General features: G+C 33.2%; 1 protein-coding gene across 3 annotated transcripts in view; it reads left to right on the top strand.

The window, feature by feature from the left end:
- Positions 1 to 15629, top strand: part of LOC143068796 (zinc finger CCCH domain-containing protein 14-like) — a 57080-nt gene that overhangs the window by 27051 nt on the left and 14400 nt on the right. For 2 of the 3 annotated variants that reach the window (XM_076243096.1, XM_076243099.1), the window contains exons 4-9: positions 148 to 188; positions 1272 to 1583; positions 2475 to 2740; positions 6181 to 6323; positions 8428 to 8558; positions 9270 to 9875. In XM_076243096.1, the coding sequence (XP_076099211.1) occupies positions 148 to 188; positions 1272 to 1583; positions 2475 to 2740; positions 6181 to 6323; positions 8428 to 8558; positions 9270 to 9875 (1499 nt within the window). The remainder of the gene's footprint in view (positions 1 to 147; positions 189 to 1271; positions 1584 to 2474; positions 2741 to 6180; positions 6324 to 8427; positions 8559 to 9269; positions 9876 to 15629) is intronic. The other variant, XM_076243097.1, reaches the window with a different exon arrangement.

The following is a 15629-nucleotide window of genomic DNA, read 5'->3' as shown; positions in this document are numbered from 1 at the left end:
GGAGTCTGTGTCAACATGGTCAAGAGACAAATATCAAATTCACAAAGCAAAAAAAAAGTAAAGTGTAACCATACCAACTATTAACATGATGTATATATTAAGATGACAGTACAGGGTTATTTTTCAAAATTTATACTTATTTTACAGGCTTCATGGATTGTTGGTTAAACTACAGACTTTAAGTTCAGGTATATATTATATCTCACTGCAAAAACTTTGTTCTTGCTATCTGTCGTCCAACACATGTTACTGTCACCATTAAATTCAGGTACTGCTAAACATTCCTAATATTAATATTTTTGGTCACACACTTTTTTTCATCTTTGCTAGCCAAGGGTGATATCATTGTTGCGCCATCTATCGGAAGATTAAAGTCACGCCCATTCCAAATACATTATTCTTGACCAATGGTAGCATTTGAACTCTTCTTCCTTACCTTGTGTCTCCGAAATTTTATTTCAATCTGCCAAGGGTGGAGAGAACGGGAGTGGATCGTAACCCTTGGCAAGCAAAGATGACTTTTTTTAAGTTATTGAATAGAATAACTTCCAACATACCGTAAAGCGGGTTATTTTCGCTTATTTTCGCATATAGAACAAAATCGCCAAAATAAATTCAGTCAATTTAAAGGTGCACATGCAAAGGTATTGATCAAAGTCTTGAATCTGCCAAAATAATAACCACCAAAATATTTATTATACATTATTCAATGCAAATCACAAAATTTTACAATGTTTACACCCGCAAAAATAACCAGCTATATGGTAGTTCCGGTAGTTGCCTAGAAAATAATGTTTTTGACATGTATGTCAGTCCTGTTCTTGTCGTTGCGACTCCACTTAAACAACATAACAGAATTTCATGAAACTTTAGTCAGCACCTTGGCATTGATGAGTTGGGATGTTTTAAGCACTCTTTGAAATTGTTAGACACTGCACTGTCTGTTCTTCAACCCTTTGTGAATTATGAATGGGTTTGCTTATATTAGCACTCATGCAATATTTTTTCATTTGTTTATCCACTAATTAGTAAAGTGTTGAAGAAGTTAGTCTTGGCCATACCCTACAGTTCCTATAGATGCAATTTTTACTGTTTTCCCTTTCTTGGTGTTCTTTAGCTGCAAGGGGCATACTCTATTATCCATACATAGGAAATACTTCTGCAACTGTTGTAAGCTTTTTTTGGATATTAATTATTGGCTGAAAGAAAAATGACTCAGTATCACCTTATTTCAATTGAGCCTAAGTCACATTTGGCTTTTTCAATTTCAGAACAACAAAAAGGTAAAGAAAAACAGACAGAAGAAAGCAGAGATGAGGAAGAATTGGAAACAACAGCGAAAAAATCCTCACCTGACAAACCGGAAAAACTTATGAAACCTCCATCAGAAAAAAATGTTGGTAAAAAGACAGCTGTTAAAAGAAAAAGTTCTGAGGGCAAACCTAAAATGGGCGTAAAGGAATCAGGAAGTAAAACAGTGGATTCTGAACTTTTAGAAAATGAAAGTAACAGTAAACCTGCTCCCACTTCTAAACTAAGAGATGAAGAATATGTATCAGAACTCCTGGAATCAGTAGAAACTGGTAGGTAACAATCATGGATGATCATGAAGATTTGTTTAATAGATTAACCAATGAAAAACAACCCCATAAATTTAAAACATACATGTGAAAGGGTGCTGGAAAAATAAGGTAATGCAAATACTACCTGAGTCTATTTCTAGTTTCTACCATTATCAATGATTAATTTCATACCTGTATGTCAGGGAGAATTTTTTAGCATTGGACATCACCGTCTAAAAGTAGAAATGTTTTTTTATGAAAGGAATTTGAGTCTACTTTTTTCCTGCAAAAATTGAATGCCTGCAGTTTTTTTTCTATTCAACAATTTTACTTGCAACAGAAGGAAGAGCATTGGCATTTTACTTCCACCACTGTATTTTTGTGGGTCGTAATTAAATTTTGAAAAACTTAAGACATAGAAATTGAAAGAGTAATAAGTCTACGAAATCAATTTGCCTTGAAAACAAAATTCAAAGATTGAAAATATTAACTAATTCTCTTATTATTAAATAGAATTTGTTTTATTAGCCAAATGTTGACTTAACTAGTCTTGTTCTAGCAGAGTGGTGAAAACTTTCACCAATGTGCATAGGGCTTAAATAGACTATAAATCTATATAATCTTAATTACTATGTTGAGGTTAGGTATTGACTTATGTTTCCCAACTGTAGTAGATATATATATGATAAAAGATATTAAAGATACAATGTACTCTGAATAAGAGAACATAAATACATAGATACATGTATAAGAATATGTGGTATGAGTGCCAATAAGACAACTCTGCATCCAAGTACCAATTTATAAAAGTATACCATTGGTCAAGGTACAGCCTTCAACACAGAGCCTTGGCTCACACCAAACAGCAAGCTAACAGTCCATATAAATGTTAAATATTCAATATGATTTCAGATGAATTTAGTGAAGAATTTATTAAAGAACAGGAGCCAAGACCTGTAGGGACCAAAGCAGTAAAAGCTGTAGCACCAACAACTGCCATAAATGTTCAGAAACAGCCAACACTGACTGGTCTGGTAGTTCCACAAATGACTGGTTCCAAGGTCATGATACCCACCAGAGATTTGTCATATCCACAGCAACCAAAGAAAAAAGTTGTCTCAAAGAAAGTAAAAACAGTTATTAAAAGAAAAGCTGATTCTGGTACTGCAAGATCAGGAGTAGGTTTAGATATTTTTGTAGATATGCTTTCAGAAGCTTGCTAATCTGGGTAGAGTGCAACTTCTTGAAGTCAAATCCTGCATAAACTGAAATAGTCTTGAAATTATTTTTTTATATCAAAATCTGTACTTGCCTGTCTGAAAAACATTTACAATTACCTTGGTAACCCCACACAACTGCTAACTTTTTATACGACCGCAAAAATTAAAATTTTTTGGTCGTATATTGCTATCACGTTGGCGTCGTCGTCGTCGTCGTCCGAATACTTTTAGTTTTCGCACTCTAACTTTAGTAAAAGTGAATAGAAATCAATGAAATTTTAACACAAGGTTTATGACCACAAAAGGAAGGTTGGGATTGATTTTGGGAGTTTTGGTCCCAACATTTTAGGAATTAGGGGCCAAAAAGGGCCCATATAAGCATTTTCTTGGTTTTCGCACTATAACTTAAGTTTAAGTGAATAGAAATCTATGAAATTTTGACACAAGGTTTATGACCACAAAAGGAAGGTTGGGATTGATTTTGGGAGTTTTGGTTCCAACAGTTTAGGAAATAAGGGCCAAAAAAGGGCCCAAATAAGCATTATTCTTGGTTTTCGCACAATAATTTTAGTATAAGTAAATAGAAATCAATGAAATTTTAACACAAGGTTTATGACCACAAAAGGAAGGTTGGGATTGATTTTTGGAGTTGAGGTCACAACAGTTAATGAATTAGGGGCCAAAAAGGGGCCCAAATAAGCATTATTTTTGGTTTTTGCACCATAACTTTAGTATAAGTAAATAGAAATCTATGAAATTTAAACACAAGGTTTATGACCATAAAAGGAAGGTTGGGTTTGATTTTGGGATTTTTGGTCCTAACAGTTTAGGAATAAGGGGCCCAAAGGGTCCAAAATTGAACTTTGTGTGATTTCATCAAAAATTGAATAATTGGGGTTCTTTGATTTGCCGAATCTAACTATGTATGTAGATTCTTAATTTTTGGTCCCGTTTTCAAATTGGTCTACATTAAGGTCCAAAGGGTCCAAAATTAAACTTAGTTTGATTTTAACAAAAATTGAATCCTTGGGGTTCTTTGATATGCTGAATTTAAAAATGTACTTAGATTTTTAATTATTGGCCTAGTTTTCAAGTTGGTCCAAATGGGGATCCAAAATTAAACTTTGTTTGATTTCATCAAAAATTGAATAAATGGGTTCTTTGATATGCCAAATCTAACTGTGTATGTAGATTCTTAATTGTTGGTCCAGTTTTCAAATTGGTCTACATTAAGGTCCAAAGGGTCCAAAATTAAACTAAGTTTGATTTTAACAAAAATTAAATTCTTGGGCTTATTTGATATGCTTTATCTAAATATGTACTTTGATTTTTGATTATGGGCCCAGTTTTCAAGTTGGTCCAAATCAGGATTCCATATCAAGTATTGTGCAATAGCAAGAAATTTTCAATTGCACAGTATTGCACAATAGCAAGAAATATCTAATTGCACAATATTGTGCAATAGCAATTAAATTTCAATTGGAGTTATCTTTCTTTGTATAGAATAGTAGTTGATAATATATGTTGGAAATTTGCCAGACATGACTATGATGTCATTTTCTATTTTTATTTGCCAATAACTTTATGTAAATAACTTCATTGGAAATTTGCCAATATAAAATGTTGCTGATGAAGCTTTTTTTTTCCTTATCTTATCTAAAATGTTTTTAGATAATGTATGTTGGACATTTGCCAGACATGACTATGATGTCATTTTCTATTTTTATTTGCCAATAATTTTATGTAAATAACTTCATTGGAAATTTGCCAATATAAAATGTTGCTGATGAAGTTTTTTTTATTGTTTTATACAATAAACAATGTATATTCACTTTTACTACCAACCAATCTTTACCATTCAGTGATAACAAGCACTATATTTTACATTTTAATATTTTATGATGTATTTAAAAGAGTAGTTATTGTTGCAAACTCCATTAGAAATTTGAATTGATATCAGTTTTGGAAAAAGGGAAACGGGGATGTGAAAAAAAAGGGGGGGGGGTTTAAATTTTTCTCATTTCAGATTTCATAAATAAAAAGAAAATTTCTTCAAACATTTTTTTGAGAGGATTAATATTCAACAGCATAGTGAATTGCTCAAAGGCAAAAAAAAACTTTTAAGTTCATTAGACCACATTCGTTATGTGTCAGAAACCTATGCTGTGTCATGATCAACTATTTAATTTTAGATTTAAAAAGTTTGAAGAAGAAATCTTTAATTGATTTGTAAAATCTTGACATTTGTTTTGTGTAAAAAAAACCCATGTAATGTCAAAAATTTGATCACAATCCAAATTCAGAGCTGTATCACGCTTGAATGTTTTGTCCATACTTGCCCCAACTGTTCAGGGTTCGACCTCTGCAGTCGTATAAAGCTGCGCCCTGCGAAGCACCTGGTTTAATATTGTCGAGCTATTTGACTTTTGTCAAAAAGTGAGACATAATAGTGATCCTACATTCTGTAGGCGGCATTCACTCTTATGGACTTAGTTTTTCTGCCAGGAAACATTACATTCACTCTGTGGTTAAAGTTTTTAAAATTTTAATAACTTTCTTAAACTATCCTTCATTTCTACCAAATTAGGACAGAAGCTTGTTTATGATCAAAAGATAGTATTGAGAAGTAAATTTTGTAAAAAAAAAAATCCTGTTTTTCCCTATTTTACTTATGAATAGACTTAGTTTTTCGGCCATGAAACATTACATTCACTCTGTGGTTAAAGTTTTTAAAATTTCAATAACTTTCTTTAACTATCCTGGATTTGTACCAAACTTGGACAGTAGCTTGTTTATGATAAAAAAGCTAGTATCTAGAAGGGAATTTTGTTAAAATCTTGTTCTTGTTTTTCCGTATTTTACTTTCTTCCAGTTCACATTACATACAGTGTGCAGTTCAAGTTTTTATAACATTTATTAGATTCATAAACTATACTGGATTTTTACTAAACAAGGGACAGAAGCATTTTACAATTAAAAGGTAGTATCAAGAGGAATATTTTTATTAAATTTCCTCATTTTTGTTGAGCCTGCGGTTAACAGTAAAAGTAGGCGAGACACTGGGTTCCTCGGAACCCTTACAAATTTTCTCTCTTTAACGATCTCCGGAATAGAAGATCACTTTATTTTTAGCAGAAAATGGCAACCCTTGCAAATGAGACTTCTATCCATCAAAGACCAAAGAACCTAATAATGTTAACAATTGCAGGTCATCATCGTACAATGTTTAAAAATGATCTGAAATAATGCAAGAAATATATCAAACTTTGAAAAATCTAAACAGAAACAAAGATCTGCTATCAATAACCAGTTCTCCAAACAATAACAAAGTCATTATATAATAACAACCACTGACAAGGTTCATAACTTGTGTTTTAGTATAAACCCTGTTCTTTCAGGTTCCTGGTAGTGCTAAGAAGAAACCATCTTCAATTGTGGGAACAGTTAAACAACAATTTACAGAACTGCCTGATGAAGAGTATGACCCACTCAATCCTTCCTTTGGTAAAGTGGCCAGTTCTGTTAAAGTCTCAAGAAGGAGGTAATTAATAGTAATATGTATTTGAAGAGTAAAACAAAGGATACGTGGAATCCATCCATGACACGTAATCAGTACGTGTCATACTTGGGATTCATTTATTTTTGTGGATGACGAAAAATAACATGATCGGGCCTAAATTAAAATATTGTGTGTTTGCCCTTTTCCGACCCTATGTTTTGAAACAGGGTAGGTAGGTAGGTAAAATATTTTATTTTTTTCCCCAAAAAAATAACTTGGCTCGGTATATTATTTGTCATGGGTAGGCAGGTAGGTAAAATATTTTATTTTATAGATACAAAATCTGCATAATGTCATTTTTTTGTCCGTTTTGTTTTTGCAAATAAGTTTTCCGCTGGGACTATTAGTTTTGAAAAAAAAATATATAAGAGATAACTTTGTACTGGTAAGATAATGTCCGGGCAGACATATATTACTAGTAGAAAAAGTCCCTAGAGTGTTACAAATTTCGTGTGTGCCTTTTTTTCCAATAAAAATGCTATAAGACTTAAAACTCAATTGTCACGTATTTTGCATCACATTTATAAATGATCTGTATGGAAAACTTGGCGATTTTACTGCCAGATATTCTCCACTTTACAGGGTTTTGTCACTTTTGGTTCATGTCAGATATAAATAATTTAGCGGCATCGTTAACATAATCATTCTGATATGCGGAGCACAAAAGGCCATCCCTACATAGAATACAACGTCCGTTTACAAATTAGTTTGTACACACGTTAATACTTTTGTATCAAACGAACTTTTTTGTAAATGAACCCTGCTCTTTAAGTTTAAAGGTACAGAGTAACGTACTTCATATCATGATTTCAGAAAGCGTTCAACATCGATTTCAAACAAATGCTTTGAAACTTCAAATGCAAGTGTTCATGTCAAACGCTCAGGTGATACCAAACGGACTGGACCTTATACGTAAAGATAAAACCCGAGGATTCCGGTAAAAAAGTTTTGAGCGGGAAATACAAATATAAGATTTTTGGTAGGAACGAAAAAATAAAATAAAATAAAATCTTGCTGGTAAATACAAATAAAAGATTTTCAGGCGGAACGAATTGATAGGGTCGGTCGGTAAAGGGCAAACAAACAATATTTTAATTTAAGCCTCGTGTATATCTAATTTCGTGGTTGTGCCAAAGTCTGCATACAAGTATTACATGTCGTAGGGAAAATGTGTTATTTGTTATACTTTTAATTTCGTGGTTCAACTGAACCCACCAAATTCACAAAAATTGGTATCCAGCAAATATTATGAAAATTTAAAACAAAAAATTTTGACTGATTGTTTTATTTAAAAAGTTTAAACTGATAGAAGCATATTTATTGCATTATTTGATCACTGTTTATAATTTCTAATGATGTTTTTTCAAAACTCGAGACACCAATCAATTTTACATGCTGAGGACATATTGAATATTGGCTGGCATCTAAGATTCTGTTTAACATTATAGACATATATTTATAACAGATATTTACAATCAACACCTTATTAATTGTGGGGTAAAATACTAATTAAAAAATAGGAATAAACGTAGAAAAGGTTTGTGGTGCTTGGGCATGCCATTTAGCTTGTGGCTGATAAAACCAACATTTTTATAAATCGATCATCCCCATTTATCTTAATCATTGGAAAGTCAGAAGTGCAAATTTAAGTTCCTTTCCTCCATAGTGACGCCTTTTGACTCCACCCCCTTTACTCCATAATGACGCCTTTTGACGCCTGTGTAGTACCTCAGATGAAATATTTTGACTACAAAGTGTCTGCTTCAGACTTAATAAAATTTGTATCCAATATGAATAGAATATCCAACTTGAAATTATTTGATGAAATATTTGTTTTTCGCAATTTGTTTATACTTTAAAGCATATTTCTAGCATTTTATTGAAAAATCCTATGCAAATCAAGTATGCAAAAAAAATGTCAATGGAGGAAAGGGTTAAAGATGAGGAGATGTGGTATGATTGTGAATGGGGAAACTATGTACCAGAGATAATATATGTGGCTGTAAGCAACTATAGGTCAAGGGAGAGCCTATAACAATGACAAAAACACAAACTTTTTAGTAAGATATCTATGTTTATAATTTAGAAGACTGACAATACCTCCAGCATTACAAGCAAACAAAGCATTAATACTGAAGGCCACAGCTGAAGCTGAGAAGTCTGTTAGTTCTACTTTACAAAATGTACTCAAAGAGGAGAAGCTATACAGTGCTAGAGGTATGAAAACATATTACAATTTACTTTGTTGAAATAGTATAAAATTGGTTGTTTTGTAATTTGTGACTCAAAGTCACCCTACTTAATATCTAAATATAAATGTTAGTATTTCTGGGTGCAGGATTTTCTTGCTGTGTTGCACGCTCATTGGTGGCTATTTTCTGCACTTTGTCTGGGTGTTGTCTCTTTGACACATTCCCATTTCTATTCTTATTTTTTTTTTAGTTTATTTATAGAAATTACAATTATCTAATAATATAGGTTCTTCTGTATCCTTAAATTCACTCTTATGTTAGCAGCCATTATCATGCTAATTACAAAATATATGCAAAGATATGACAAACTGATATTGTCTCAAGCTTACTTAATTAATATAATGTAGTTAAATTATTAAACAGAAATGCCAATTTATCTTTATATGCAGGTCACTTAAAGTAAATATGTATTATGAAATAAGGCTTTTCCTTAGTCTGGTGAAGCTTGTCTTGAGATAAACAAAGTTATTTTTCATACAGATTTAGAAAAATCACACCTGTTTCGTGTATTTATCGAAGGAGTTCCCTTTTGATTTTGATGATTATCAGATTTGTTATTCAAGAGTTATTAGAATTAAAGGTAATTTTATTGGAAATAAAGGGTCAAGGGTCTAAGTTCTCAGAGGTGCCATGCATGATCATGATCATGTAAAAATGATCAAATTTGTAATTTCAGGAAAAGCCCTTGTAAAACCTGTACAGCGAAAGGTACCAGAGTTACCCGAGTTAAGGCACCCAAAGATTCGTCCAAACCTTGAATTAGTATCCAAATCAAGGCGTGAAGAAATGATGAGGAAAATGACATATACCATAGCAAATGAAGAGTCACCAGAATCTCCCGAATCTGACGAACCAGAGAATATGAAAATCGTCATTCAAAATAAATTAAAAACTGGTAAAGTACTCCAGAATGCTAATCAAGAAAAAGTGACTTACACAGTTGTCAATCAACCACGGAAACCACAGCAAGAGGAATTGGTTTATAGTGTTGATAAAAGACCTTCTACAAGAATGCAATACATATCTCAGGCTGAGCCAGTTCAGTATGCTATAAGACAGATGCCACAGAGAGTACAGGTTGTCAGCAGTGTGCCCTCAGGGTATGTTGCTACTAGTCAACCACAGAATGTTCAGTACCTAACACAGCTTCCTTCAGGGCAAATGGCTTATACTGATACCACTGAACCTCAGTTTATTCAATATGTAAAGGTAGAACGACAACAGATGGAGATGGAACCAGTTCAACACTCATTTCAGAGTGATAATAGAAGGATTCAGCATGGTATTTATAATATATAATCATTTAATAACACAGTGAATCTCATTAGTTATCTATACTATTAAACGAGAAGACCTCATTTTGGGTGTCGCTTCTCTTCTTTCCACAATAAATTAATCAACACGCCTCTGTGTCCTATAGGTACAATGCATAGTCGCATTTGTCATCCATTCATATGATTATTCAGATTGAGTTATTTTGGGAGAAAATCGAGAAAAAGGGCATCCGGATATTGTCCCGTCATTGGACAAAATTTTAAGTCAGATTATACTTCCGGTTTGCGTTTTTCTGTATACTTTGAACATACATATACTACGAATAAAGTGTATTTTCAGAATTCTATCTGCTATCATTTTCAAGTTTACTATCCACGGTGGTCATAGAGTTTATTAAAAGAGAGGGTCTGTATACTATATCAATGACCACCATGGATCGATAAGAAAACTTAAAATTGAAAGTAAATACACTTTATTTATATAGTGAATGTTCATAATATACAGATAAGCGCTAAAATTATTCATGTGCACTTTTCATACCTTTTCTGAAATTCTCCAGTCATTAAATCTTTTACAAAATTCATTGATTACAAAAAAGAAGATGTGGTATGATTGCCATGTTGACAACTCTCCACAAGAGACCAAAATGACACAGAAATTAACAACTATAGGTCATCGTACGGCCTTCAACAACGAGCAAAGACCATACCGCATACTCAGCTTTAAAAGGCACCGAAATGAAAATGTAAAACAATTCAAACGAGAAAACTAGCGGCCTTATTTATGTACAAACAATGAACGAAAAACAAATATGTAACGCATAAACAAACGACAACCACTGAAGTACAGGCTCCTTACTTAAATGTTCATAACATACTAAATGTATATTCATATTGAAATTGATAGAAAATCACACATTGGGAATTTTGGAAATAAAGGAGGAGGGATTAAAAAAAAATTTCCTGTCCCCAATAACCTATGATTTATGATAATTTTGCTGAAATTCTCCAGTCATTCAATATTTCACAAAACAACACTTTACATACTTTAAACTACGCTCTGAATGCCCGCGATTTCGCGGGTGTGTTCTAGTAAATAATATAAAAAAGAAGATGTGATATGATTGCCAATGAGATAACTCTCCACAAGAGACCAAATGACACAGAAATACCACGGTTTTTATACGACCGCAAAAATTTTAATTTTTCGTCGTATATTGCTATCACGTTGGCTGCGTCGTCGTCGTCATCGTCGTCCGAATACTTTTAGTTTTCGCACTCTAACTTTAGTAAAAGTGAATAGAAATCTATGAAATTTTAACACAAGGTTTATGACCATAAAAGGAAGGTTGGGATTGATTTTGGGAGTTTTTGTCCCAACATTTTAGGAATAAGGGGCCAAAAAGGGCCCAAATAAGCATTTTCTTAGTTTTCGCACTATAACTTTAGTTTAAGTAAATAGAAATCTATGAAATTTTGACACAAGGTTTATGACCACAAAAGGAAGGTTGGGATTGATTTTGGGTGTTTTGGTTCCAACAGTTTAGGAATTAGGGGCCAAAAAAGGGCCCAAATAAGCATTATTCTTGGTTTTCGCACAATAACTTTAGTATAAGTAAATAGAAATCAATGAAATTTAAACACAAGGTTTATGACCACAAAAGGAAGGTTGGGATTGATTTTGGAAGTTGAGGTCACAACAGTTTAGGAATAAGGGGCCAAAAAGGGGCCCAAATAAGCATTATTCTTGGTTTTCGCACCATAACTTTAGTATAAGTAAATAGAAATCTATGAAATTTTAAACACAAGGTTTGTGACCATCAAAGGAAGGTTGGGTTTGATTTTGGGAGTTTTGGTCCCAACATTTAAGGAATAAGGGGCCCAAAGGGTCCAAAATTGAATTTTGTTTGATTTCATCAAAAATTGAATAATTGGGGTTCTTTGATTTGCCGAATCTAACTGTGTATGTAGATTCTTAATTTTTGGTCCCGTTTTCAAATTGGTCTACATTAAGGTCCAAAGGGTCCAAAATTAAACTTAGTTTGATTTTAACAAAAATTGAATCCTTGGGGTTCTTTGATATGCTGAATCTAAAAATGTACTTAGATTTTTTATTATTGGTCCAGTTTTCAAGTTGGTCCAAGTCGGGGTCCAAAATTAAACTTTGTTTGATTTCATCAAAAATTGAATAATTGGGGTTCTTTGATATGCCAAATCTTACTGTGTATGTAGATTCTTAATTTTTGGTCCCGTTTTCAAATTGGTCTACATTAAAGTCAAAAGGGTCCAAAATTAAACTAAGTTTGATTTTAACAAAAATTGAATTCTTGGGCTCTTTTGATATGCTGAATATAAACATGTACTTAGATTTTTGATTATGGGCCCAGTTTTCAAGTTGGTTCAAATCAGGATCCAAAATTATTATATTAAGTATTGTGCAATAGCAAGAAATTTTCAATTGCACAGTATTCAGCAATAGCAAGAAATCTTCAATTGCACAGTATTGTGCAATAACAAGAAATTTTCAATTGCACAGTATTGCGCAATAGCAAGAAATCTTCAATTGCACAGTATTGTGCAATAGCAAATATTTTCAATTGCACAGTATTGCGCAATAGCAAGAAATATCTAATTGCACAATATTGTGCAATAGCAAGAAATTTTCAATTGGAGTTATCTTTCTTTGTCCAGAATAGTAGTTGAATCAACTTAAATTATTGTTTTATACAATATACAATGTATATTCACTTTTACTACCAACTGATCAATTAAAACAATCTTTACCATTCAGTGATAACAAGCACTTTATCTTACATTTTAATATTTTATGATGTATTTAAATTTTAATATTTTATGACGTATTTAAATGAGTAGTTATTGTTGCAAACTCCATTAGAAATTTGAATTGAGATCAGTTTTAGAAAAAGGGAAAGGGGGATGTGAAAAAAAAATGGGGGGGGGGGTAAATTTTTCTCATTTCAGATTTCATAAATAAAAAGAAAATTTCTTCAAACATTTTTTTGAGAGGATTAATATTCAACAGCATAGTGAATTGCTCAAAGGCATTAGACCACATTCATTCTGTGTCAGAAACCAATGCTGTGTCAACTATTTCATCACAATCCAAATTTAGAGCTGAATCCAGCTTGAATGTTGTGTCCATACTTGCCCCAACCATTCAGGGTTCAACCTCTGCGGTCGTATAAAGCTGCACCCTGCGGAGCATCTGGTTAGCTTTTCTCATCACTTTGCATCCGTCGTCCATCGTCTGTTAACTTTTACAAAAATCTTCTCCTCTGAAACTACTGGACCAAATTAAACCAAACTTGGCCACAATCATTATTGGGGTATCTAGTTTAAAAAATGTGTCCGGTGACCCGGCCAACCAACCAAGATGGCCGCCATGGCTAAAAATAAAACATAGGGTAAAATGCAGTTTTTGGCTTATAACTCAAAAACCAAAGCATTTAGAGCAAATCTGACAGGATAAAATTGTTTATCAGGTCAAAATCTATCTGCCTTGAAATTTTCAGATGAATCAGACACCCTGTTGTTGTGTTGCTGCCCCTGAATTGGTAATTTTAAGGAAATTTTGCTGTTTTTGGTTATTATCTTGAATATTAATATAGATACAGATAAACTGTAAACTGCAATAATGTTCAGCAAAGTAAGAATAACAAACAAGTCAACATGACCGAAATGGTCAGTTGACCCCTTTAGGAGTTATTGCCCTTTATAGACAATTTTTAACCATTTTTCGTAAATCTTAGTAATCTGTTACAAAAATCTTCTACTGGGCCAAATTAATCCAAACTTGGACACAATCATCTTTGGGGTATCTTGTATAAAAATGTGTCCGGTGACCCGGGCAACCAACCAAGATGGCCGCCATGGCTAAAAATAGAACATAGGGGTAAAATGCAGTTTTTGGCTTATAATTGAAAAACCAAAGCATTTAGAGCAAATCTGACAGGAGTAAAATTGTTTATCAGGTCAATTTCTATCTGCCCTGACATTTTCAGATGAATCGGACATTCCATTGTTGGGTGCTGCCCTGAATTGTTAATTTTAAGGAAATTTTGCTGTTTTTGTTATTATCTTGAATATTTTTAGCTCACCTGGCCCGAAGGGCCAAGTGAGCTTTTCTCATCACTTGGCGTCCGGCGTCCGTCGTCCGTCGTCGTCGTCGTCGTCCGTCGTCGTTAACTTTTACAAAAATCTTCTCCTCTGAAACTACTGGGCCAAATTAAACCAAACTTGGCCACATTCATCATTGGGGTATCTAGTTTAAAAAATGTGTGGCGTGACCCGGCCAACCAACCAAGATGGCCGCCATGGCTAAAAATAGAACATAGGGGTAAAATGCAGTTTTTGGCTTATAACTCAAAAACCAAAGCATTTAGAGCAAATCTGACATGGGGTAAAATTGTTTATTAGGTCAAGATCTATCTGCCCTGCAATTTTCAGATGAATCGGACAACCCGTTGTTGGGTTGCTGCCCCTAAATTGGTAATTTTAAGGAAATTTTGCTGTTTTTGGTTATTATTTTGAATATTATTATAGATAGAGATAAACTGTAAACAGCAATAATGTTCAGCAAAGTAAGATTTACAAATAAGTCAACATGACCGAAATGGTCAGTTGACCCCTTTAGGAGTTATTGCCCTTTATAGTCAATTTTTAACCATTTTTGTAAATCTTAGTAATCTTTTACAAAAATCTTCTCCTCTGAAACTACTGGGCCAAATTAAACCAAACTTGGCCACAATCACAATTGGGGTATCTAGTTTAAAAAATGTGTGGCGTGACCCGACCAACCAACCAAGATGGCCGCCACAGCTAAAAATAGAACATAGGGGTAAAATTCAGTTTTTGGCTTATAACTCAAAAACCAATGCATTTAGAGCAATTCTGACATAAGTAGAATTGATTATCAGGTCAAGATCTATCTGCCCTGAAATTTACAGATGAATCGGACAACCTGTTGTTGGGTTGCTGCCCCTGAATTGGTAATTTTAAGGAAATTTTGCTGTTTTTGGTTATTATCTTGAATATCATTATAGATAGAGATAAACTGTAAACAGCAATAATGTTCAGCAAAGTAAGATTTACAAATAAGTGAACATGACTGAAATGGTCAGTTGACCCGGCCCCTTTAGGAGTTATTGCCCTTTATAGTCAATTTTTAACCATTTTTCGTAAATCTTAGTAATCTATTACAAAAATCTTCTCCTCTGAAACCACTGGGCCAAATTAAACCAAACTTGGCCACAATCATCATTGGTGATTCAATTTTAAAAAATGTGTGGCGTGACCTGGCCAACCAACCAAGATGGCCGCCACAGATAAAAATAGAACATAGGGGCAAAATTCAGTTTTTGGCTTATAACTCAAAAACCAAAGCATTTAGAGCAAATCTGAAGTAAAATTGATTATCAGGTCAAGATCTATCTGCCCTGAAATTTTCAGATGAATCGGACAACCTGTTGTTGGGTTGCTGCCCCTGAATTGGTAATTTTAAGAAAATTTTGTTGTTTTGGTTATTATCTTGAATATTATTATAGATAGAAATAAATTGAAAACAGCAATAATGTTCAGCAAAGTAAGATTTACAAATAAGTCAACATGACTGAAATGGTCAGTTGACCCCTGTAGGAGTTATTGCCCTTTATAGTCAATTTTGAACCATTTTTCGTAAATCTTAGTTATCTTTTACAAAAATCTTCTCCTCTGAAACTACTGGGCCAAGTTCATTATAGATA

The sequence above is a fragment of the Mytilus galloprovincialis genome, chromosome 3 (genome assembly GCF_965363235.1).
Source record: "Mytilus galloprovincialis chromosome 3, xbMytGall1.hap1.1, whole genome shotgun sequence".
NCBI lineage: Eukaryota > Metazoa > Mollusca > Bivalvia > Mytilida > Mytilidae > Mytilus > Mytilus galloprovincialis.
Note: the sequence above shows the minus strand (reverse complement) of the source record. Positions and strands in the feature narration are given on the sequence as shown.